Source organism: Physeter macrocephalus, chromosome 9 (assembly GCF_002837175.3).
Source record: "Physeter macrocephalus isolate SW-GA chromosome 9, ASM283717v5, whole genome shotgun sequence".
NCBI classification, from domain to species: Eukaryota; Metazoa; Chordata; class Mammalia; order Artiodactyla; family Physeteridae; genus Physeter; species Physeter macrocephalus.
The window spans coordinates 42,617,052-42,640,361 of record NC_041222.1 but is presented as its reverse complement, the minus strand read 5'-3'; the positions used below and the strand labels follow the sequence as shown (position 1 = coordinate 42,640,361).

Sequence of the window (23,310 nt, the reverse complement as noted above, 5' to 3'; positions counted from 1 at the left end):
TGAATGCAGGAAAATGTCTCCCAAGAAAAAGAATGCCCTGTCAGAGAGCCAGTCAGATCCCACCTCCTTTACTCTATTTTTCAAGGCCCTGTACAAATGCCCCTTCCTCCATGAAGACTTCTCTGACTGCCCCCACCCCTAGCTGTATATACTCTCCCATGCAACACTGACACCCATTTAACACTTGTCACTGTCCTAAGTATTTATACGTGTGTCTTATCTACTCTATTCACAAAGTACCAAGGTGGCTTTGGTAGAATTTTAACACTTTCTATCTCCTCTTCTCACTATCTTACCCATAAAGGTGATATTCTGTAGTACACATATTTGACATTTTCTAAAGCATATATAAAATACGAAAGAACTTTCACAGTTCGTATTCCTTTGCACTACACTACCTAAGTAAAATTTTATTTTAAAATGTATTAACAACTTAGTATTTATTGTGGACTTAACAGGATCCAGGTCCTGTCCAAGAAAACTTCACATAGATTAACTCATTTTATCCTTATAACAACCCTGTGAAGTAGAAACTTGTGTACCCCATTTTACAGATGAGGCACAGAGAGGTGCCCACTGGCCACACAGGTAGGAAGTGGGCAGAGGACATATTTAAATCAGGCAGTCAGTCTCCTGTCCGCAATCTCCTAACTGCTGTAACCTATACTGGCGGCCAAGCAGCTTCAGGACCCCACCCCAGTTCACAGCAAAACTGCAGCTCCCAAAGCCTTTTGTATAGAATTCATCAGCAGCGGGTCACTAAGCTGAAGTCTCCGAGGTCAGGGACCTTGGTTACGCATTACTATGCTGCCCAAGGGGTAAGCCCCTTGTTTTGCACGAAACAGGTTCTGTATCTATTTTTGTTAAATGCAGAAATAGAGCAACGCAGGGAAGCTCTTCAAGTCTAACTTCTGCTCGTTTCCCAAGCCTGCAGAAAAGGGAAGCTTGCGACTGCAGCTACAACCCGTGACCACCAGGTGGCGCCCGGCGTCCCCGGAGCAGGAGGCGGAGCGGCCGCAGATCGCGAGCAGCATGTGGACGCTTGGGCGCCGAGCGGCTGCCAGCCTCTTGCCCCGCTCGGCGCCCCCGGGCTCTGCCCAGGCCCGCGCCGGGGCCCAGCGGCCAACGAAGGACCCCCGGCTCTACGGCTGCCGGGGCCTGCGCACCGGGACCGCCGCGGCCAGCACACCCAGCCAACCCGTGAGTATCCGCACGGGAAGTCGCCCGGGCCGCACGCCGGCGTGGCGAGACCGCGCACGCCGGGGACGCGCTGGGCACGCGCACCCGCTCCAGCTCCCGCGGGGCCGCGCTCAGGCGGGGGAAGGGCGGCGGTGGCCGCCTTGCATTCCCCAGTCTCCGTTTCTCCCGCTTACAGTTGCTCTGGCTTCCGCTTTCTGGTGAGAAGACAGATTGTATCCTGCAGTGCAACTGCGGGAACCGCGCGGGCAAAGGCAGGGAAGGCGGGTGGGCATCGGCTCTTAGGGACCTGTAGTGGCTCTAAGCTTGTCACTTCTCTTTGCGAGAACTTTAATAATATATGCTAGGTACTATAATATACATGTATGTATATTATCTATAATATTAGCATGCTGTAAATATAGAACTACTTCAGTAAAATAGTATATATATATCAATGTAATATTGACAGTATATAAATATGAGTAGCAATACTGTCAGAGCGATGTTTTCAAGCATGGGCTTTTATGAACGAAACGCTTTCAGCGAGCGAGGTAAAGATGTCGAAGTTGTGGAGCACAGTAGCTAGAGCAGCAGGGCTTTTGGATCGGACCCGGGTTCCAAAGTCTGGCCCCTGGACTCGGCAGAGCTCGGGGACGTCGGGGGATCCCAGAACCTCTCTGAGGCCTGCCTTCTTTTTCTGTGAAGGGGTGAGTACCCATTTTGCCGAGCTGGCATGCAGTTTAATTAACATATGTAAAGTCTTCAGCACTTAATTGCACTTATCTTCCCTCGCGGGGATACAAAGAAATACCTGACCCGGTTACTCCAAGACTTGAAAGGAGGAAGCCCAAAGAAAGGCTGTGGGGTTGAGAAGGTTACACGGGAGGATGGAGGTGATTTTTAATCAGGGTCTGAAGACGGCAGGGGGCGGTGAGGGGCTCTCAGAGGAGAGAACGGCGTGGATAAAGGCCAGGAAAGTGGGCGACGATCAGCTCTGAGTGGCTGGTCCGCTGGATGGACTGTGGATGGTGAAGGAGGCAGGTGAAATCCAACCCAAATTGTTCACGGAGCTCCGGAATTTGGCCTTTAGGCCCACACCTCCCGCTGACGTGTGTTACCTGACCCTGTTTGAAGAAACACTGGGATTGGTTGTCAACACTCAACGCTGGAATCACGGATTTCCCCCTCTTCTCAGGAAAGCTGGGTAGTTACGGCCATGCCTGGTCCCATGATCCCCTTCTGCAGAACGCCCACGTTTATTACTCTGCTCCTTCTGTGCTGCGCTCACCTGGAGCTGCCCTGACACTCCTGCCTGTGTCCTTAGCAGTTTTTAATTCAGGAGAGCGACAAGATATGGCGTGGTCTTTTGGACGGTACCTAGTGGCCGTTAAGGGCACTTGATTCAGAGGCGCACCCGGGAGGTGGGCACTTGGCACATACTGGGATTTGGGCCACTGGAAGGTTGCTAGGTGGTTAACCACCTAAGCTACCCATTGGGCCCCTTTTTCCATAGTTAATCAGGTTGGTTTAACCTGTCTATTCCGCAGTTCCCTTGCACATCTTCAGTACTGTGGAGTTGGATGACAGTGGCACCTGGGATCACGATCCTGTTTAATTCTTTTAAGGCCTTAACTGCCCTCAGGTTGATCCCTAAAGTCCCCTGGACTCCATGTGGGTCCTGATGACTTCTGACCCAAGATCGTTTGGGGAGTTCATTTGGGGACCCTTTCCTCCGGCTTTATTTTCTCTACCCACTGCTTCTACTTCCACAGCAGAATGGAAGCCACCTGTGCAATACGTTTTCTAGTAGTTACATTGGGAACGTAAAAAGAAACAGGTGAAATTAATTTCAACAATACATTTACATAACCTGGTATAGCCAAAATGTTACCATGTCAACAGGTCATCAATACTGAAAGATCATTACTGAGATATTTCACATTCCCTCTTTGTACTTATTCTTCTAAATCCAGTATGGATTTCACACTTCCATCCCTTGTCCATCAGATGTTAAACTGAGTTTACTGTGGAAATACTTGATGTATATTTAGATTTTATAAAATTCACAACTGAAAAAGTAAATTCACACACTTGAGTTGTCCCAACCATATTTTAAATTTTCCAGTAACCTTATTATCATTTTTTAACTAAAATTAAGTGAAGTTTAAAAGCCAGTTCCTCGGTCACACCAGCCATGTTTCAAGTGCTCAGTGGCCACGTGTGTCTGGCGGCTACTGTGTGCACAGCTTTGGAGGTGAGCAGATTTAGCTTCTGATTGTCAGTTCTCAGTTCCAGCTGCTCCAGCAGAACCCAGAATCCACAGAAATGCCTTGTAAGCCTGCAGCTCACAGCCCTCCACTGCCTGCCTTATTCACCCCGAGGCTTGGAGAAGACCCTGCTTCCAGCAGGCAGCCTCCGACCCTACTAATAAGAGAGTGTGACAGTGACAAGGTCTCTAACCTTTCCCCTTTAACACTGGAGGCAGCTCCAAGGAGGAGATACCTAGGTGCCACTGCTCTTAAACAACTTCAGAAACTCCTGCTGCAGCCACTTCTGCATACCTCGGAAGGCATTTAGGCATCTATTAATTTTTCTAGAGGGACACGATCGTCACTTATGACCCCATGGGCTTTGCCTGGGTGGGTTATGCCCTACTTCACTCTAAATTCATTGTTATTGTCTTCCAGTCAGTATACATGACTCTATATGTAGAGTCTATACACAAAGTGTATTTAAAATATCCATGGGCTTCCCTGGTGGTGCAGTGGTTAAGAATCCGCCTGCCAATGCAGGGGACACGGGTTCGAGCCCTGGTCCGGGAAGATCCCACATGCCGCGGAGCAACCAAGCCTGTGCGCCACAACTACTGAGCCTGAGCTCTAGAGCCCGTGAGCCACAACTACTGAGCCCTCATGCCACAACTACTGAAGCCTGCACACCTAGAGCTCGTGCTCCACAGCAAGAGAAGCCACTGCAATGAGAAGCCCACGCACCACAACAAAGAGTAGCCCCTGCTCGCCGCAACTAGAGAAGCCTGCGCGCAGCAACGAAGACCCAATGCAGCCAAAAATAAATAATAATAAATAAAATAAATATTTTTTTTACATATCCATATTGTTTAAAGATTAATAACAAACTCCCATGTTCCCACCACTAGGTTAAGAAATTGAATATGGAGTGTTCCAGGGACTTCCCTGGTGGTCCAGTGGTTAAGAATCCACCTTCCAATGCAGGGGATGTGGGTTCGATCCCTGGTCGGGGAACTAAGATCCCACATGCCTCGGGGCAACTAAGCCTGCATGCTGCAACTACTGAGCCGGCGTGCCGCAACTACTGAATCTGCACATTCTGGAGCCCGCACACAACTAGAGAGAAGCCTCTGCGCTGCCACGAAGAGCCCGAGTGCTGCAATGAAAGATCCCACATGCCGCAATGAAGATCCCGCGAGACCCGACGCAGCCAAATAAATAAATAAATATTTTTTTAAAAAATACAATATTGAGAGTTTCATGAAGGCCTGGTGCTCTTTCCGTTACAGCCCGGTCCTCCCCGAGAGGAATCTGCTATCCTGAATTCTGTCAGGCGTCCCCTTCTCAGAGTTTCACGTCCTGTGTATGTCTCCCTAAAGCACACACCATTCATTTCGAAAAACCATTTTGCTGTATTTATTCTGTTGTGCGTTACTCCTTGTGATCAATGTTGTTGTGATCAGTGTTTGAGAGTCAGCGACACTGATGCACACAGTTGTCATTTATTTGCTTTGTCTGCTGGATAGCAGCCGTTGGGTGAGTACGTCACACCTTGTCCAGGCTCCTCCCGTGACATCCGGTTGAGTCCAGTGAGCTGCTCTTACAATGGCGCTGCACTGGGCGTGCCCGTGCGTGGACAGAACCTCCTCTTGGGTGAAGTCCTCAGACTGGCATTGCTGAGCGAGGGGCCAGCAGATATCCCACTCACTAGATGCGAAGAGTGGTCGTGCCAGTTTGTCCTCCCCAGCAGCGGATGAGAGCTGATTCTCTCTTCAGGTTTGTGGTTTGACAGGGCCCAGGAGACCGAGGGGACCCTGGGGTGAAGGCTGGCCTCCCTGCCGACCACCAGGCCAGGGCTTAGTTGAGTCATGTGGTTCCAGGGCCTGAACTTGAGCCTGTGGGCCCAAGAACTATCTAGTATTTCCTCCGATGTCTCCCAGGAGCCAGCCCTGTGCTGCGCTCACGGAGTCACTGAACCCTGGAGACTCGAGTAAGCAGACCCGCACAAGACACATAGTCCGATAGCTCCAGGTGATGTGGCCGCAGGAGTGGTGGCCCTGGGTGGCTCCCCACCGTGAAATCCCTCTGTCTCCCTTGGGCAAAGGCCGGATTTTGCCTCTCTGACCGTCTTCACACTTCCATTGACATGCTTCAAAATGGAAATTGACGGAACCCTCAGGCCCCGTGTTTGGGATATTGATGTCCTCTTGTTGGAGCCTCATAACCAGTCTACAAGGCCGGTACCATGATCCCTACCTTCAGAGGAGGAAGCAGAGCTTGGGAGGGTTAAGCAGTTACCCAGGGAACGTTAGATGGGGAAAGCAGGTGAGAGCCAAGGCAGGGAGTCTTTGGCAACTGTTCCTCTTGTGATTCAACACAGCTGAATGAAGTCTTCTACTCTGGCTGTGAATGAGTACCTTGCTTTTAGACCAGCCCTCCCACCAGACCATCAAAGATATAAAATTAAAAGACAAAAACAAAACAAAAACAGCTGTGTGAAGGCAGCAGAGAGACTGAGACAGCTAGGACCTGAGGGGCCAGGATCCCGGAGAGAAGGGAAATTGACTGAGGTGAGCCCTGCATTCTCAAGCACCTCCCCTCCGTGTCTGGAGTCCTGTATCATTCCCAGGATGTGATTCTTTCCTTTGGGGCCCAGACCTTGGGTCCAGACAGCATGGGTTCCAATCCCAGCTCCCCCACCTTGTGTGTTTGTGTGACTCTGGGCAAGTTACCCTTCCGTGCCTCAGTTTCCTCATCTGTAAAATACAGATACAGTCGATCCTCCTTATTCCTGCATCCTCTACTTGTGAATTCACCTACTCACTAAAATGTATTTCTATCCCCAAAATCGATACTCAGGGCACTTTTGTGGTCATTCTCGGACATGCACAGAGCAGCAAAAAATGTGAATCACCTCCGCTCACGTGTCCCTGGCTGAGGTCAGACAAAGTGCCACTCTGTCCACGTCTCAGCTCCCACACTGGAAACAAGGGTCCTGTTCACAGTCTATCTGGGGGCACGTTTTTCACATTTTAGTGACTTTCGTTTATAATTTCACTGTTTAAAGTGGCCCGCAAGCATCGTGCTGAAGTGCTGTCTAATGTTCCTCTGTGCAAGAAGGCTGTGATGGGCCTTAGGGAGAAAATACGTGGGTTGGATAAGCTCCGTCCAGAGCGTGAGTCCAAGCGCTGTTGGCTGTGAGTTCAGTGTCAAGGAATCAACAATATATATTAAACAAGGCACCTTTGAACAGAAACACATGTAAAACATGGTTATGCATTGATCATTTGGTGAACATGTGACCAGAGGCTCACAGGAACCTCTCCATATTTCCCTTAGTAACTTGCTAATCCAGTGTTTGTGGCAACTTTATAGGACATCACTCTCGTGAATAATGACTCTGAATAGTACTTCCCTCATTGGAATGTAATGAGGACTAACTGAGTCCCTCTGTCTAAAGTCTGAGGACACTGCCCCGCTGATGGTGAACACTCTAAAATGTGCTGTGGCGATACTGTGCTTATCACGGCCGCTCTCTCACTTCTCCCTTCTGAGCCAACGTTTTTATTTTTATTTATTTTATTTTTATTTTTTTTTTTGCGGTACGTGGGCCTCTCACTGTCGTGGCCTCTCCCGTCGCGGAGCACAGGCTCCGGAAGCGCAGGCCCAGCGGCCATGGCTCACGGTCCCAGCCGCTCCGCGGCATGCGGGATCTTCCCGGACCGGGGCACGAACCCGTGTCCCCTGCATCGGCAGGCGGACTCCCAACCACTGCGCCACCAGGGAAGCCCCTGAGCCAACGTTTTTAAACGGCCATCTGCGTTCTGCACCCCCATTTCCTCCACTCACTTCTCAGCCTTCTCCTTTCTCAGCTTGCCCAGGGTCCTGATGGCTCAAGAGAGTAACCACAGCCTCTGCCCCCTTCTCTTAGTGGCAACCACAGTGCCCTTTGGAGAAGGTGAACCTTGCCACCTACCTCAGGAAGCCCCTCGGTGCCTTCCTGGGATGAAGTCCAGCAGCCTGCCTCTCCATCACCCCCCTGCCGCCTCCGCTCGGCTGTATCGCTTCTCTCTCCGTCCAGACCTCCGTCCCCTCCACCATCTCTCTGGCTGGCCCGCCTCCCTGGCAGTCATCAGCTCAGACCCCAGTCCTCAGAGCTGGGCTCCAGGACGCTCAGCAGTTACGTATTGAAAGAAATCAGTGGGTCACGGTGTCCCCTGCAGATCGTGTTAGTAAGCTCTGTCACATAGCACTGGAGGCACAGCCTGTCTTCTGGACACCTGCTATGTGTTGTTGCTCACTTTAGTCACATTCTAAGAACTTTGCTGACACTTCCCACCGCCCCCCCCAGCCCCCCTCCATGCTAACTGCCCCATCCCAGTCCGGAGCAGTGCTGCCAAGATGGCCTCCCGTGCTGGTGGGTGTGTCCTATCTGTGCCACGAGCCACATGATGCTGCAGGACACCCGAAACATGGCCGATGGGACCGAGGAACTGACTTTTACATTTTTATATTATTCAATAAATTTACATTTAAATAGCTGCCTGTGGCTTGTGGCTACTGAGTTGGACAGCACAGGCTTAGAGAGCTCAGGAGAGGGCAGTTTGATGCACTAAAAGAAGGCAAAAAAACTTCCTGAGAAAGATATAGTCTGAAAAACTTTAACCTCGTTACTCCCGAATGTAGAAGTAGTGATATTCAGACTGTGCGTTAATGGACTGTATGTTGAAAAATGATAACGTTCTTCTTCACTTTGTCTTTTAGAGTCTGAGCCTCTGCTGCCTCAACCAGATCCTGAATGTCAAAAAGCGCTGGGTCTGTTGGATGCATTTGAGGACGACGGGAACTTTGGGTGACGCTGGGTGAGATAAAACACCTTCCACATCAGAGATCTCTTCCTCCCTCTCCCTCAATATACAATGTATGCACACATACACGTACTTCTTTTTTTTCCTTTTCTCTTAGTTTTTAACAACGACAACAACAACAAAAAAAATCAAAGAAAACCAAAACCCATCCCACAGAAACCCATCCCATCTGTTTTCTCCCTAAGCAGCAGCATTCATAAGCGTCTTTCCACATCACTACTTACCCACTGCGTTATTTTTAATGAAACAGTATTAAGTTTTATGGATGTACCATAATTCATTTAACCCATCCACTATTGCTGGACATTTAGGTTGTTTCCAGAGTTTTGTTATGATTCTCTTTGACATCTTAGTAGTTAGGGCAGGCCAAGCTTCTGTAACAGGTAGACCCAAAACTGCAATGGCTCCAACGAGGAGTGGTTCGTTTCCCCCCTCTCTGTTGGTGGGGGGTGGCCAGGCCTCTTTGAAATGATTCAGGGAGCCGGGCTCCTTCCACCTTCCTATCGCCTATCAGCAACTTACTGTCCACTGCAGGTCGAGGCCAGGTCACCCTGTCCAGCTTCCACTCCACAGAAAGGGACAAGAGCATGGAAGGTCTGGAGGTGACATCTGTCCCTCACTCACATTTTAGCAGGAAGGACTTAATCCGGGGGCCCCAGCTAACAGCTGGGGAGGCCAGGAAATGTAGCCTAGCGGGTTCCTGAAGGGAGGACGCAATGGGTTCTGGGGAAAAGCTGCCAGGCACCGCTGCAGCCCACTGCCCTGCACCTGTATCTGCAGGGACTCTCCTTCCACACACACCCCCAGGCTGCAACCACAGGACCATGCAGTCACTCATCCACCTCGAAGGCCGAGGTGTCCAGCAGCACTGGGACAGCCTCTGCCCTGGCTCTGGGGGACTTCCCTCTATGAAACCCTGGTTGGAGGCTCTTCCTTGTCCGTCACTCCGCATGGCCGCAGGTGAGGCAGGCGGTGGGACCTGTGACCTCCTTGGGCAGACTCTCTGCTACTGTCTCCCAGTCCCTCCAGGCAGTCCTCTGAGGTTGGGTGGGACCTTTGCAGGAAGCCCCAAGTCCAGCTTCCTTCTTCAGGGTCTACTTCTGGCCTCTGGGAAGCACACCTTTGTCCTTCCGTGCTAAGGACAGCCCACTTCTGCCATGGCCCCCCTGTCATTGACAGGTAGCACCTGTCAAGCTCTTGACTTTGGACTTTATGCCTGAGTCAGGGGTGCCTTTATGTTCCCCGACCTCCTTCAGGCACATGTCAACCTCTCCTGGTTCTCTCCAGATCCCCCTCCATCGGCTGTAGCCGAGGAGAGGGAGACGGAGACGTCCAGCACCGCCCCACCGCAGGCCCCCCACTCGCCATGTCCTGATCAGCCCTATAGCCTTCCCCACATTGTGCCCTTGAGGTGGGTGATGGGCTGGGTGGGGGAGGGGCCATACTGCAAACCTCTGTCTTGCACTGACAGACTGGCAGCCACTGGTGTCTTCCTGGGGCCACTTAGAAACTCTCAGATGATGGAGCTGTCCAAGACGCCTCCTGTAACCTACAGACATGTCCTCACCCGGGTGCAGAAGCTCATACAGGGAGGTTTATAGCAATTTTCTTTGTCATAATTTACATACCATAAATTTCACCATTTTAAAATGCACCATTCAGTGGTTGTTAGTGTCCTCAGAAGGTTGTGCAACTTTCACCACTGTCTAATTCCAGAACATTTTCATCACGCCAAAAAGAGACCCCATAACCATTAGTAATCACTCCCCATTCCTCCCTCCCCCAGCCCCTGGCAACCACTAATCTACTTTCTGTCTCTATGGATTTATAGCAATTTTTAAAAATTAAAAAATAGTATCTATACATGAATGTCTCCAAGTTATAAGTATACAGCTTGATAAATTTTCAAAAACTGAAGATACCATGTAACTCAAGAAATGCTTCGAGAAATAGAATGTTACCAGCCCCTTGAAAGCAAGCCTCTGCTCGCTTCTGGTTATTAACCCCTCCCTGCCCCAGAGTAGCACCATTCTGATTTCCAATAGCATGGATTAGTTTTGCCTGTTTTTTAACTTTATATAAATGATATCATCCAATATAAATATGTCTGTATGTGGCTTCTTTCAATCACCATCAAAAGAAGTGTTTCGTCCATATTGTTATATTTATAGACAATTCTGTTTTGCACTGTAGTATTCCATTTTATGAATATATCACAATTTATTTATCTATGGTATTTCCTATGGATACTTTGGCAGTCTCCAGTTTGGGCTGTTGGATAGTTCTGCTGTGAACGTTCTAGCATGGTGTATGTCTCTTGGTGAACTTGGGTGTGCATTTCTATTTTTTTTTTTTCGAGCAATTACAATATTTATTAAGTATCAAATTGTATTATACAATTCTATATTTCTGTCATCTGAATTATTTTTTTCAAATCGAAATTGGTTTTGGTCTTTTCACTGCTAAGGAAATTTATATTTGGGTATGCATTTCTGTTGCATAAATGCCCAAGAGTGGAATTGATGGGTCATAGGATATGAATATATTCAATTTTAGTAGAAGTATCAACAGTTTTCCAAAGTGATTGTCCAATTTACTTGCCCATCAGCAGTATCTGAAAGCTCTGGTTACTGCACTTCCTGGCCAACTCTTCATATTATCTGTCTCTTTCATTTTAACCATTCTGGTGGTATCTCAATGTGATTTTTTAATTTGCATTTTCCTGAAGATTAACAAAGTTGAGCCACTTTTCATATGTTCATTGGCCATTTGGATATCTTTTTTTTAATGAAATCTGTTCAAGTATTTTGCCCATTTTTCTATTGGATTTTCTTTTCTTATTGATTTCTAAGAGTTCTTTACATGTTCTAGATATGTCCTTTTTCAGATATATAGAATAAAGATATTTTCTCCCACTTTGTGGTTTGCCCAACAAATTTGAATAACAAAAGCAATGGAAGCAACCTCAGTGTCCTGCTGAAGGGGACAAACTGAATGAATAACATAAAATTCTATGAAAACTGTATGTGCTAATATGGAACAATTTCCAAGACATATGAAAGGAAAACTGCAAGGTTCTTCATTTATATATTTAAAAGAGATTGCTCATCATAGCTGACTCTGGGATGGGGGCTGCCTATTTGGGAAGAAAGGCTTACTTCTCTGTAAACCCTTTGATGCTGTTTCAATTTTTACTCGGTATATGTTAGATATTTTCCATCAATTTAAAAAATTTAAGTAAAAAATAAATGTGTCCATTGATGTTAATAAAACGGAGCGGTTTGGTGATTGCATGATCGGGGTTGTTTCTGTTCCCCTCACAGCCCTCTGGACGATACCACCTATGAAAGACTGGCCGAGGAGACGCTGGACTCCTTAGCAGAGTTTTTTGAAGACCTTGCAGACAAACCTTACACATTTGAAGACTATGATGTCTCCTTTGGGGTACCTATTTGCTTCTTTTCATTCTTCTGTATCCTCCCTAAGAATTTTAGCTCACTAAGATAAAGAATTCCTCTCCAGCAGTATGCGGTTATGGATGGGACCAAAAGACTGGGGTTCTGGTGTCAGCCCTGCATCACCTGGCTTGTGATCTTGGGCAAGTCACTCAGCCTCTCTGAGCCTCATGTTTGCCTAAAAATACAGATTCTCAAGCTTCACTCAATACCTGTGAAGATAAATCAGGGAGGGACCCAAGGCATGTGTTTGTGTAGCAAGACGCCTCTCATCATGCAGGCAGGCTACTTCCTAAGCGGGGTGAGAGATTGCCCAAGATGTATTCAGACTAGACATGGGCCCCACTCCTGGAAATTCTCATACATTGGTCAGGGTACAGTCCTAGGAAGCATGTTTTTGAAAAGCTCACCTGAGATTCTAATGAGCATTCCTGGGTCCCATCCCTAGGGATTTTTATTAATCAAATAAAAATCGGTCTAGGGTGTGGCCCAGGCCAGGCTTTGGGGTTTTTAAAGTTTTTAGAGTAACTCCTCAGAGGATTCTAATGCAGCTGGGCGAGAAGCCCAGGGCTGGATGAAACTTAAGCCCCAAATCCTAGAAGCCAGGGCAGTGCTGGTGTGTACCAACTGGCCACCAGGTGGCAGACTTGAGCAAGGGTCTGCCTTTGGGTTTAGAACTATTGCTTAGGCCTTAGGGAGCAGCTCTTTTTTGCCAGTGGGACCGCATCCCCTGCAGAGGTTAACCCTCTTGACAGCAATTAATTAACACCAGAAAATGTCATGAAGAGTGCATTCGCGATTAAATCATGGAATTATTTAGGACAGCCAGCTGTCAGGCTAAAGTGATAGAAATGGTATTGGATATTGCTGTTGGGGGCACTGGATAGAAAAGGACTCCATCAGATGGGCAGGTGTCAAGCCTAGTTGTAAGGACAGTAAGGGACTTGGTGGTAACGAGGCAAGAAATGCTTGAATGCCTTCCAGGTGGATTCGTTGGTCGCTGTCAGCAGCAGAAATGTCCCGGCGGGGCTGTAGACGTGCTTATGCAGGCAGCCTCAGAAGGCAGAGCTACTTGGGAACCATTACAAACTGGCCTCTGGAACTTGACCATCTGTGGGATGATTAGAGCTGGGGAAGTTACAGGTCTCCTCTACCCCAGCCTCCTCACCAGGCTCTGTAACTATGGGGAAACCAAGGCTCAGGCTAAACTCTGCCACACATGCAAACCTTTAGGAACATGCCACAGAAATAGTCACACCACCTGTTCTTACAGGATTAATGAAGCCCCTGCTTGACTCAGACACTTTGCATGAATGTTTCATTAGAAGCAAAGGTGCCAGTATTCTAGCGGCTGGATTCTGCTTACCTCACTAAGGCAGGCAACAAAAGCTTCTGCTCAATGGTGGGTCAGGGTCTTAACCTACCTTCAGAGTGTCTCTCTGAAGAGTGATTCAGCTGCTGCACTTTCCAGAGTCTAAAACCCATTCTTGCAAGGGAAGAGGCACCTGAGTTTTTCTAGCCAATCCATACACTGTACATTGAGTACCCTTCTACTCCCTAGGGAAGAAGTATTTCTAGCAAATCATTTGCCAAGTAGGAAAATCTCTAGTGTAGGTGTAGAAGGCTAATGGCATATAGTAGCTCCCTCTGTAGTTTGGACTTCTAAGTACTTTGAAATGCTGTCTACCCTCGGGTGTGAATTCCTGATTAGCGTCCTTCAGGTGCTAGCAAGCTTATGTATTTCACATATAAGATAAATCAGCTGAAATTACATTATAGACAGTAGAACACCTGTAACACCATTACTTGAGCTTGGTTGGAGTGCAGTTTTTCCGTGCCCTCAGGGTCCAGTTGGATGTCACCTCCTCTCTGCAGCACTCCTAGATCCAGGCAGACACCACCCTACCCTCCTTGCCCAGCACTCTGAGGATGACTGCACAGAGCACTGATCACCCTGTGTTGTAACTGTCTCTTGACACATCAGTTCCCATGGCTACACTGAGCTTGACAGCTGGGACACTGCCCATTCCTGGTCTCCCAATGCCTGGAACATTGCTAAGTACTTAGTGGGGACTTAACGAATGTCGATTCACTGTGTAAATGAAATGAGGCCCACCTGCTTTTCCAGAAGATGCTTTCATTGATGCCACTCAGCACTTAGTGCTGTTTTATCCACTTGCTACTGGCCAAATAGGCAAATGAAAGGAATACTCTAGATACACCCAGGACACGTTTCTTCAGTTTCCTCCTGTGGACTGGGAGACGTGAGCAGTTTCTTGGCTACTGTGTTGTCCATCAAGTGGGGCGGGTCATGGTGGATGTCAGTGTCTGGGTCCAGGCCTCACTCCTCTCTGGTAATGGTTATCAGAGGGAACTGCCTACCAGAGCCAAAGCCCCTCCCGTCACTAGGCAACCACGGAGTCTGCTACACTTGACGCTGGAGACCATGGGAAGCATCACACTATTTAGAGAGTTACCTCCGAACTGCCTTCGTTTTTTTTCCAGGTGGAACCCTGGCCTCTTCAATACTTTAATGAGAATTTGCTTGCTGCGATATCCTTCGTTCACTGAGTTGTCTGCATATTATCGCCATAGAGCAGAGGTTTCTTAACCATTTGGCGATCAGGACACCCTGTGAGAATCTGACTGCTCTCCCAAGAAAAACATCCCTGCATACCTATGAGTACATATCAGCTTCCAGAGCTATATGCAGACCCCTGAAGACCACCTCTGGGTCCTAGGTCACACACCCCTGCTCAGAGTTAGCACTTTATTGGATATGGTGACAGAGGGCCTGGCCTAGCATCCTGCATTTGTATTTTCTTTCCGAGAGCGTTTCAGTGAATTCTCTGTGAGGGCAGGTCCTTCGGCTGTAAAGGAGAGGCGACAGTAACCTCTACTTCCCCGGGTGTATCTTAGGATTCAGTGAAATGTAGGTAAAAGTGCTTTATATTCATTATTCTTATTCCTTACGGGGAAGTCAGCATCTGTTTTAGGAGTGTGGGAAGCCACATGCACATATGTGAAATCCCCTGACTCAACATGCCATTCCCATATGTGTCTGTTTCTGCAAATGAGCTGGTGACAACAGAGCCTGAGCCTTGCTATTTTTGCTTCCACTGATATTGCCTGTCGGGTATCAAGCCTCACCAGCTGTGGCCAGGGTCTATTCCAACTGGTCAGTGCCTGGGTCTCAGCGGCTGCTAAGTATTGCCTCTCTCTCCCGCACTGCCCTGCATTAAAGTCTACCCACTCTCTCAGAGTAGACACTCAGATTGCCCCTTGAGGAATAACACTAATGGACAAAAAACTCTCTTTATTTGGTCTACTTGAAGACAGTTGCAAAAGCTTTAAGAACTCCTGGGGAACCAGTAAGACAGCTAGTTTCCCTTCTCTTGCCACTTTCCTTTGGAAACAGCTTCTGGCTCTGTGGGGGAAAATGTCTAATCACACACCACGAACAAGAGGGGGCGTGGTTGAGTGTTGCCTTGCATAACCTTGCCCTTCATGTGGTATGTGCGTGTTATCACAGTGCCTGGTTATCAGCCACTCTGTTCACTCATCCACGATTTTTTTTTAATTCAGTGATATTTTGTACAAATACCGAAAATGCTAGGATGAAAAGACAGATCTGCTCTCAAGGTGCTTATAGTAGTGGAGCAAAGGGGCAGGTGACCAGCAAACAAGCTAAGCAGCTCAGACGCAGTGAGGAAAGCACAGAAGCTGTGGGGACATGCACGGGTCTTGGTCCCAGCTGAGGGGCGTCAGGGTAACCTTCCCAGAAGCACCTCAGCTCACCCATCAGCCCCTCACCCTCGCACTGTCTCTAAAGGAGGCAGAGCAGATATTGTCCCAAGGAGACGACACAGCTGTTGGGGCTTAACGCACATCCCTAGACCTGGCCCCCTGCCTTTTCCGCTGCATCACGCACCTCCCAGGTGTAGGGTCAATGCACATTGGAGCATTGAAGGGCCACAAATAGGTCAGATTAGCAGAAATTATGTCTTGATTCTCTGGGCCTCATATCATATGGAAAAATAAGCCATAAACTATATATGGAGGGGGGAAGGAGTGACCGCTGATAGGTACAGGGTTTCTTTTGGGGGTGACAGAAATAGTCGGGAATTAGACAGTGGGGACGTTTGCACACTTTATGAAAATACTTTGTGGAATGCTAAAAACTACTAAATTATACAGTTGTAAGAAATTTTTAAATAAATGAAAGGTAGTCCTAACAAAATAGTACACGTGGGTTTCAAGAAAAAGTGTTTTAAAAAGCAAACTTATGTATACTGTGATCCTAGCCCTGAATTTAAAAACTGGCAGCCGATACCTGAGAGTGAACAGCTCATGTCGCTGATTAATGGGATTGAGAGAGCGCTTCGTGTTATGGAAAGAACAGCATCTTATGGACCTGAGCAGACCTGAATATAAGACCAGCCCTGCCCGTTACTAAGTTTTCTTTATTACCCTGTCCTTCTGTTGGCCTCATCTACAAATTGGGATAATGATTCCTACCTCCTATGGTTATAGTCACGGAGGAAGCAGTTTTACACAAAGTGCAAAGCACAGTGCCTGGCACAGAGTAGGTACTGAAAAATAGTAGATGCTATTTTTATTGATGTTTGCATTTTATTTATACCACCTGTATTCCCAATGCCTCTATAATTTTGCTACGTTTCTTTTTTAATCAGAAAAAAAATTATTTTAAAAATAACCCAATAGTGTCCTCCCCATCCCATGCCTATCAGTTATATTATTATTGGCACTTTCTCCACCATGTTTTGTTTGTTTGTTGTTTATTTTTTTCCATACCGCTTGTGGGATCCTGGTTTCCCGACCGGCGAGCGATCGAATCCGGGCGACCTGCAGTGGAAGCACGGAGTCCTAACCACTGGACCACCAGGGAATTCCCTCCACCTTTTCAACAGCTCTTTGTGTTTGCAAACCAAACACAAAACTTTTTCTAAGAACCACTGGGGGGCCCCCTTGGTGGACAGGGGCTCTGAAAGGCACAGAGAAAGGCTGCCTGTCTGCCGGCCGTGCAGGGGATGGGCCCGCCCACCAGCTCAGCCGTGTAGCTGTTTCTTTAATATCCTGCACATTCTAGAGAGACCTCAGGCCTTGGGAGTAAAGAGCTCCTTTGTTGAAAGAGGGTTTTCAAATTTAAATGAGCATTTATTGGGCAGAGGTGGACCAGCCGGTCTTTTGACGAATTCAAGGTTCCCATAGAGGAAAATAAAGCTGGAGAGGAGTATCTGAGAAGCTTGTGAGCTTGGGAAGGGTCTGGGAATAAAAACCCTAGTCTGGAGTGTCAGCCTTCTGCCGGCAGAGCTCAGGCTACTGCTCTTCTGAGACCAGCAAAGCAGGTGGTTTGATTATTTCCTTCTCTCTTGCCTTTTTTCCTTTCTTCCGTCATGAGCTTGGCCTGCCCGATGTTTGTGCTGACTGGGACGTCAGTAGAGTTGGTGTCTCCATTTTTTAATGTCTCTAGTATGTTCTGGCCAGTATTTGAGGAACCAAGGCAGCAATAAGGATGCGGATCCTTTCGTATGCCAGCTGCAATACCTCTGACTAGTCACTTAACTAAGGATATTCTCACCTTGCCCACCTCATAGGAAATGAGGAAAAGCACACTGTGAGATTTTTAAGTGTCATTGTGATTAATCACAGTCTGATTCTGAGAGCAGTGCTCTTTCTGAGTTACCTCCTAATTCCAAACACTAAATTAAAGACAGTTCCTTATGGTGTATGTTGTGTACCTGTATAAATGCCAAGTGTTGAGATATAACAAAATAGGAGGCACTTATGACACAGTGATAACTTTGTCTTGTTTTACTTTCTTCATGCTTTTTCCGTCTGATGCACCAGAGTGGTGTTTTAACAATTAAACTGGGTGGAGATCTAGGAACGTACGTGATCAACAAGCAGACGCCAAACAAGCAAATCTGGTTGTCTTCACCATCCAGGTACGTTCAGAAGTCAAAATCTCTCATTGTTTAGCTTGTTCGAAACAAGACTTTGTGGACCATTTAAGAAGTGTCACCCTCATGTGTTAGCAGCTGTGTAAGTGAACCTTTTCTGATGTTTTACAGCATGTCTCATGCTCAGTAGGAAAGCTTACTGTGGTTCTATCACTTCTGTCTGGTGATCATGTGGCTCTAAAAGCAGATATTGGGACGTTAACAAGATGCAAAGTGAAAAATTTTCGGAGCCCACCTTGACAGTTTTTCTCCACTAAATGATTGCCGTGCCTTTGAAAAAGCCACTTTTGCTTTTACAGCATCTGAACAAGTTGCACCTTGTCTTCAAAGTTTGGCCTCTGGTTCATTTTGAGCATCTCAGTTAAAGGTCAGTTTAATTCCATTTGCAGAATAGGGCTGTGTACTCCGTGGAGGTGGGAAGGTGTTTTAAACAGCCCTTCTAGGGCTTTTCATCCCTCCTGCCTTTTCCATTGATGTGCTTTCAATCTAGCAGAATAAAAGATTGTATTGGAGACAGTCTGTACTGCATCTCAAGGCCTGAGAACATGCAGGGAGAGAAGGGTCCCTCATCCCTCTGGCTGCTGTTGAAGTGGCTGTAAGACAGTAAAAGAGACGCCCACAAAAAGCTCTCAGACCAGCCTTCCGGGTCACTCATTAGCACTTCCAAAGAGAACGCGCCGTGAATTGGGAAAGGCCCAGATATAACCAGCGTGGAAGTCTTTGAAAGCCTCACGGTTTTTGCATTTTAAAAAAAAGTATTTAAGTCTTCTCCTGCCCCAGTGTTGACATCACTTTTAGGCAGTTAATATTTTACTGTTTATGGTGCTGTAATGTGTCATTCTTCGTTCAAAATAAATAAAGCATTAGGCCTCCTTCACCCCAGCCTCGTCTAGGAAGTATGTTATAATTCAAGAAAAACAACTCCAAGGAATCACTGTCATTTCTAGCGAGGCCCTTATTCACAGATGGTCTTGCCTGTAGATCCAGGTAGTTTACTTGAAGTTTGGCAGGGGTTGGGGGGTTACCCTGGGAGGGCCAATTAGCCTGTTCTCTTTGGCCTCAAACAGTTGCCCTGACCCTAACTGTGGCCATGCACAAGGGCTGCAGTCTTGTCCTTCCATCTTCAGAGGAACCAGTACGAGAGAAACTGGCTGGATCAGCTCAAATCCAGCCATCAGCTTTGGGAATCAGTGGCTTTGTAAATAGCAGGCAGGGCACCAGAACCAGCTGTGATGGCTCCACTAACAGAATTCCCTCGTGTTGTATCTTGAGACAGAAAAAGTCCTTATAGCATTTGGACACACCTACCAGCAATAGGATCCTACCACAGGCATGTTTAGAAAAGTCTACTTCTGGATAATAAGAAATTCCGAGAAATTCCAAGTTTTGTTGTTTTTTTAAAATCTGTAATTCATGATGGGAATCTGGAAAGAAAATCTGCTGAGCAGCCATTTACTGTCATGGATACTATGTTCCTCAAAAAAAAAAAAAAAAATTTTATTTTCCTCTCAATTTTTCATGTTGGTCCAAAATAATCCTTCCTAGGGCTGCATTTCTGATATTTGGGGGGCTTTTTAATTGAAAGTGTTTCAGGTCAGAGGAAACAGTGGCCTTACCCCATCACCTTGCTTGAGGAGATGGTAGGGTGGAATCAAGGAGAGGTCTGGGTGGACAGCTGGACATGCGAGGCAGCGTGGAGGGGCCTGGAGGTTCTCACACTTGCCTGGCATCCCGGCAGCAAATCGGAGTCCAGAGCCAAGGGAACGTTCTCTGGATTTGGTCCAGGTTATTATGTCTTCAGCTATTTGTGCATATTAAACAAAAGTCCAGTGCTTTTGGTTTGTCCCTATTATCATTATCCCCATCGTTAAGTAAGTGTTCAAACCCCAGCCTTTGGTTGATAATACAGAAATCCTTGATGTTTTCCTAACCCCGTAAAGATGCTTCCCTTCTAAGCTTTCCTTGTCCCTGGCAAACCCGTCCCAGTCTTGGACTTCGGAAAAGCTCTCCTGAGTGTGCAGGTGGACTCAGGGGCCCCTTCCTTCCCGTGGGCTCTCAGCATCCTCTGCTCCTTTGTCCATCAAGGCGTCGTCATGTAGCACCATTAGCTGCTGGCACTGATCTCGGGTGGCCTCGGCCTGCAGCGGCATGAAGCAGGATTTCGGTTCCCGGCCAGAGATTGAGGTCAAGCAGTGGCAGTGAAAGTGCTGAATCCTAGGCACTAGACCACCAGGGACCAGTGGCTAATGACAAGGCCCTGGCCCATCAGCTGTGTAGAAATGAATTTCCACATAGAGACGGAAAGTAGTGAAGCAAGTAAAGTGTTTATTAGGAGGAAAAAGAGTACCGTACGTGTGGATAGACACGCTTGCGGGCTCAGAGAGAGAGTCGCGCCCTCGTGGTAGTTTGAATCACTTTTATGGAGCATTTCTTCCAGGTTTCCTTTAACCGATCATCTTGCTTTGCCTGGTTCTGAGTCCACATTTGGTATATCTCAGGGTCCTCCCCTGTGTACGTGTGCATCTCTTAGCCAAGATGGATTCTAGCGAAGAGGCCTATGGGTAGTTGACATCACTTACTATGGGGTGGCACCCCCTCCCTTTTGACTTGCAAGGAGCCTTTCTGTGCATGTGTAGTTGGGAAGGTCTCCTTGACTTTGAGAATGAGGGATATGCGGCCTTTTGTCTCTTATCTGGGCAGGGCTCAGCTCTTCTCCCGACTGTCCCGCTATTGATATTTTGGAGTTTCTGTCCACAGGGAACGAACTCCAGGTGCTTACCCTGAGGCCTATCTATCTCCTGCCTCAGCACGTTCCCCCCACCCCACCCCGCTCCACTAGGCCCAGAGGAGGTGGAATTAATGGGCACGCTCTGTGTCCGTCTGGAATAATAAGACACGGCGAAACCTAGCCACACCCGGGTCCACACAAACACAGCGTTCCCAGCATGAAGTGTACGTATGGCTTGTGTTCACTAGATGAGCTTGAGATGGATGAACTAGCCCATCAAACTCTCACCTTCATGGACTTAAAATTGAATTAAGAAAACTATTTTTTAAAATAATAATACAGATGGTTGCCAGGGGCTGGGGAGAGGAGTGAATAGGGAGTAACTGCTTAATGGATATGGAATTTCCTTTGGGTGATGAAAATGTTTTGAAACTAGATAGAGGTAGTGGTTGCCCAGTGTTATGAATGTACTAAAATGATAATAATAATGTAGGTAAGGGACAAATCATGTCAGTGGTACATGAATGGCCATCATCTAAAAGACACTGTTGTGATATTTCAGGTATCATATGTGTTAGGAAAAGCAAAAGATCAGAATGTGATACACGGAGACTCATCAATAGGGTTGAAATATTTTCAGGTCTTGAGAGGTGTTCTGTGAATTGCACCAGAGGATAATTGTGTAGCTGCTTTTTTCTTAATTGGAGTATAGTTGATTTACAATGTTTTGTTAGTTTCAGGTGTACAGCAAAGTGATTCAGTTATATTATTTTTTTTTTTTTTTTCGCGGTACGCGGGCCTCTCACTGTTGTGGCCTCTCCCTTTGCGGGGCACAGGCTCCGGACGCGCAGGCTCAGCGGCCATGGCACACGGGCCCAGCTGCTCTGTGGCATGTGGGATCTTCCCGGACCGGGGCACGAACCCGTGTGCCCTGCATCGGCAGGCGGATTCTCAACCACTGCGCCACCAGGGAAGCCCGATTCAGTTATATTAAATAGACTCTAAGAGGAGAAGTCAAATACATGGCTCGTTAAGTATTACTTTCTAGATCTGCACTGCAGTCAGTCAATTTCTTGGTGAGAGTTTCTTCTGAAGGGCTGTTCCCGTGGACTTACTCTGACTGTGTTTTGTCCTGCAGTGGCCCCAAGCGTTACGACTGGACTGGGAGAAACTGGGTGTACTCCCACGACGGTGTGTCCCTCCACGAGCTACTGGCCACAGAGCTGACTCAAGCCTTAAAAACCAAACTGGACTTATCTTCTCTGGCCTACTCTGGAAAAGGCACTTGCTGCCCAGCCTAATGCTAAAGACATTGAAAGCTCTAAAGCCAAGACCCCAGCTTCGTTCTGCAGCTGAATGGCTAGTCTTTTCCATTCCTGCTTTTGAGGACAGTTGCATTATGTGTAACGGCTCTGTGAAAAGACCGTGTCGCCTCCTGCCCTTCCCCTGAGTTCAGATTTTTAATTTCCATAGGTTTCTTTGGATTTATTGTCTGATTTCCTCCCTCACGTGATAGCCCTTATCTTTCGTAATGTCTGTATGCCCATACCTTTAATATATAACCTCACAACAAAGAAAAAGAAGAAAGACAGATTCCAGGAGGAGAAATGAATTGGCTTCACCATTCATTCTCTGAAAGACTTACTACAAAAACTGCATGAAGAGTGGCTGGCCAACCTTGCCATCCTATCTCAAAATGAGACTCATTAAAGGGAAGCCTAAAACATTCCTACTCCTCTTGACAGTGTAAACACTTCTAAGCCCTTTAGGATTGAAGCATCAGTGGCAACTCAGGAATTCTGAAACTGAAGACCATTTTCTGTTTGTGCTTTGTGACTGCCAGGGTGTGGCCCGCATGGGGTTAACACAGGGAGATGTGGTGCCGTGTCCTCCATATGTGCATATATATGTACACACACATTTACATGTGTGTGTACATACATATTTTTTTAATTTAAGGGTCAGTATAGAATAAGCTGTTGCAACACTGGTCTGAGGATGCAAAAAATCTCCCAAAAGCCACCTCTGTACGTTCATGGATATAGTATAATAAATGAGGCCATGGAGCTGACGAGGTGCTTGGTAAATTGTGAAAGGCCACGTAAATGAAAAGATGTTGGTGTTAATGAAAGGAACCCCGGTCTTACACTTGGCCCAGCCCAAAAGTAGCTGTCTGTCTGTGGGCAAGTTTCTCGAACTCCCTGGACCTCTGTTTCCCCGTGTTAACAGAAAGGGTTAAACTGGATAGAATATAGTCGATTCCCAATTTAAACGTTTAGTGGTCCTGTCAGGCAACTTAACAGGCCAGCTTTAATTCCCTCCAGTAGAGGAGATGACACTGAACAGTTTTTTTAAGTTATAGAGTAAGTATATGGTTTTGAGTTTTGTTCTACTTGAATTTCAGTTGAATTCATGTTCAAATAATCATCTTTTATTGTGCCATTACTGTGCTAAGCCTGGGCTGTAGGCTGAATGTTAAGGTGTTGATCCTAACCCCCAATCACAGCCCTCATAAATGAGATTAGTGCCCTTATAAGAGAGACCCCAGAGAGCTCCCTCATCCCTTTCACCATGTGAGGACACAGCGAGAAGACAGCTGTCTATGAACCAGGAAGCAGGCCTTCACCAGACGCCCAGTCTGCTGGGGCCTTGATCTTGGACTTCCCAGCCTCCAGAGCTATGAGAAATAAATTTCTGTTTATAAGCCATCCAGTCTCTGGTATTCTGTTAGAGCAGCCCTGATGGACTAAGGCAGCCTGCATATACCATAGGACCTCGTTTGAATTATTACTGACCTGCATTTTACACATGAAGAAACCAGGGCTCAGGAACATTAAAACTCACCCA

At 47.2% G+C, this 23,310-nt stretch overlaps 1 protein-coding gene across 2 annotated transcripts; it reads left to right on the top strand.

Annotated features, from left to right (window-relative positions):
• Nucleotides 1-1,014: 1,014 nt before the first annotated feature.
• Nucleotides 1,015-22,066, top strand: FXN (frataxin). Of its 2 annotated transcripts, none has more exons than XM_024126829.3 (5): nt 1,015-1,200; nt 8,193-8,290; nt 11,620-11,740; nt 17,623-17,720; nt 21,602-22,066. In XM_024126829.3, exons 1-5 carry the CDS (start codon nt 1,033-1,035, stop codon nt 21,762-21,764), a joined length of 648 nt encoding a protein of 215 aa, XP_023982597.1. In that variant the 5' UTR covers nt 1,015-1,032; the 3' UTR covers nt 21,765-22,066. The 2 variants fall into 2 exon arrangements, with proteins under 2 accessions (XP_023982597.1, XP_007113621.1); XM_007113559.4 differs by lacking the exon at nt 1,015-1,200 and adding an exon at nt 1,456-1,886.
• Nucleotides 22,067-23,310: the final 1,244 nt, after the last annotated feature.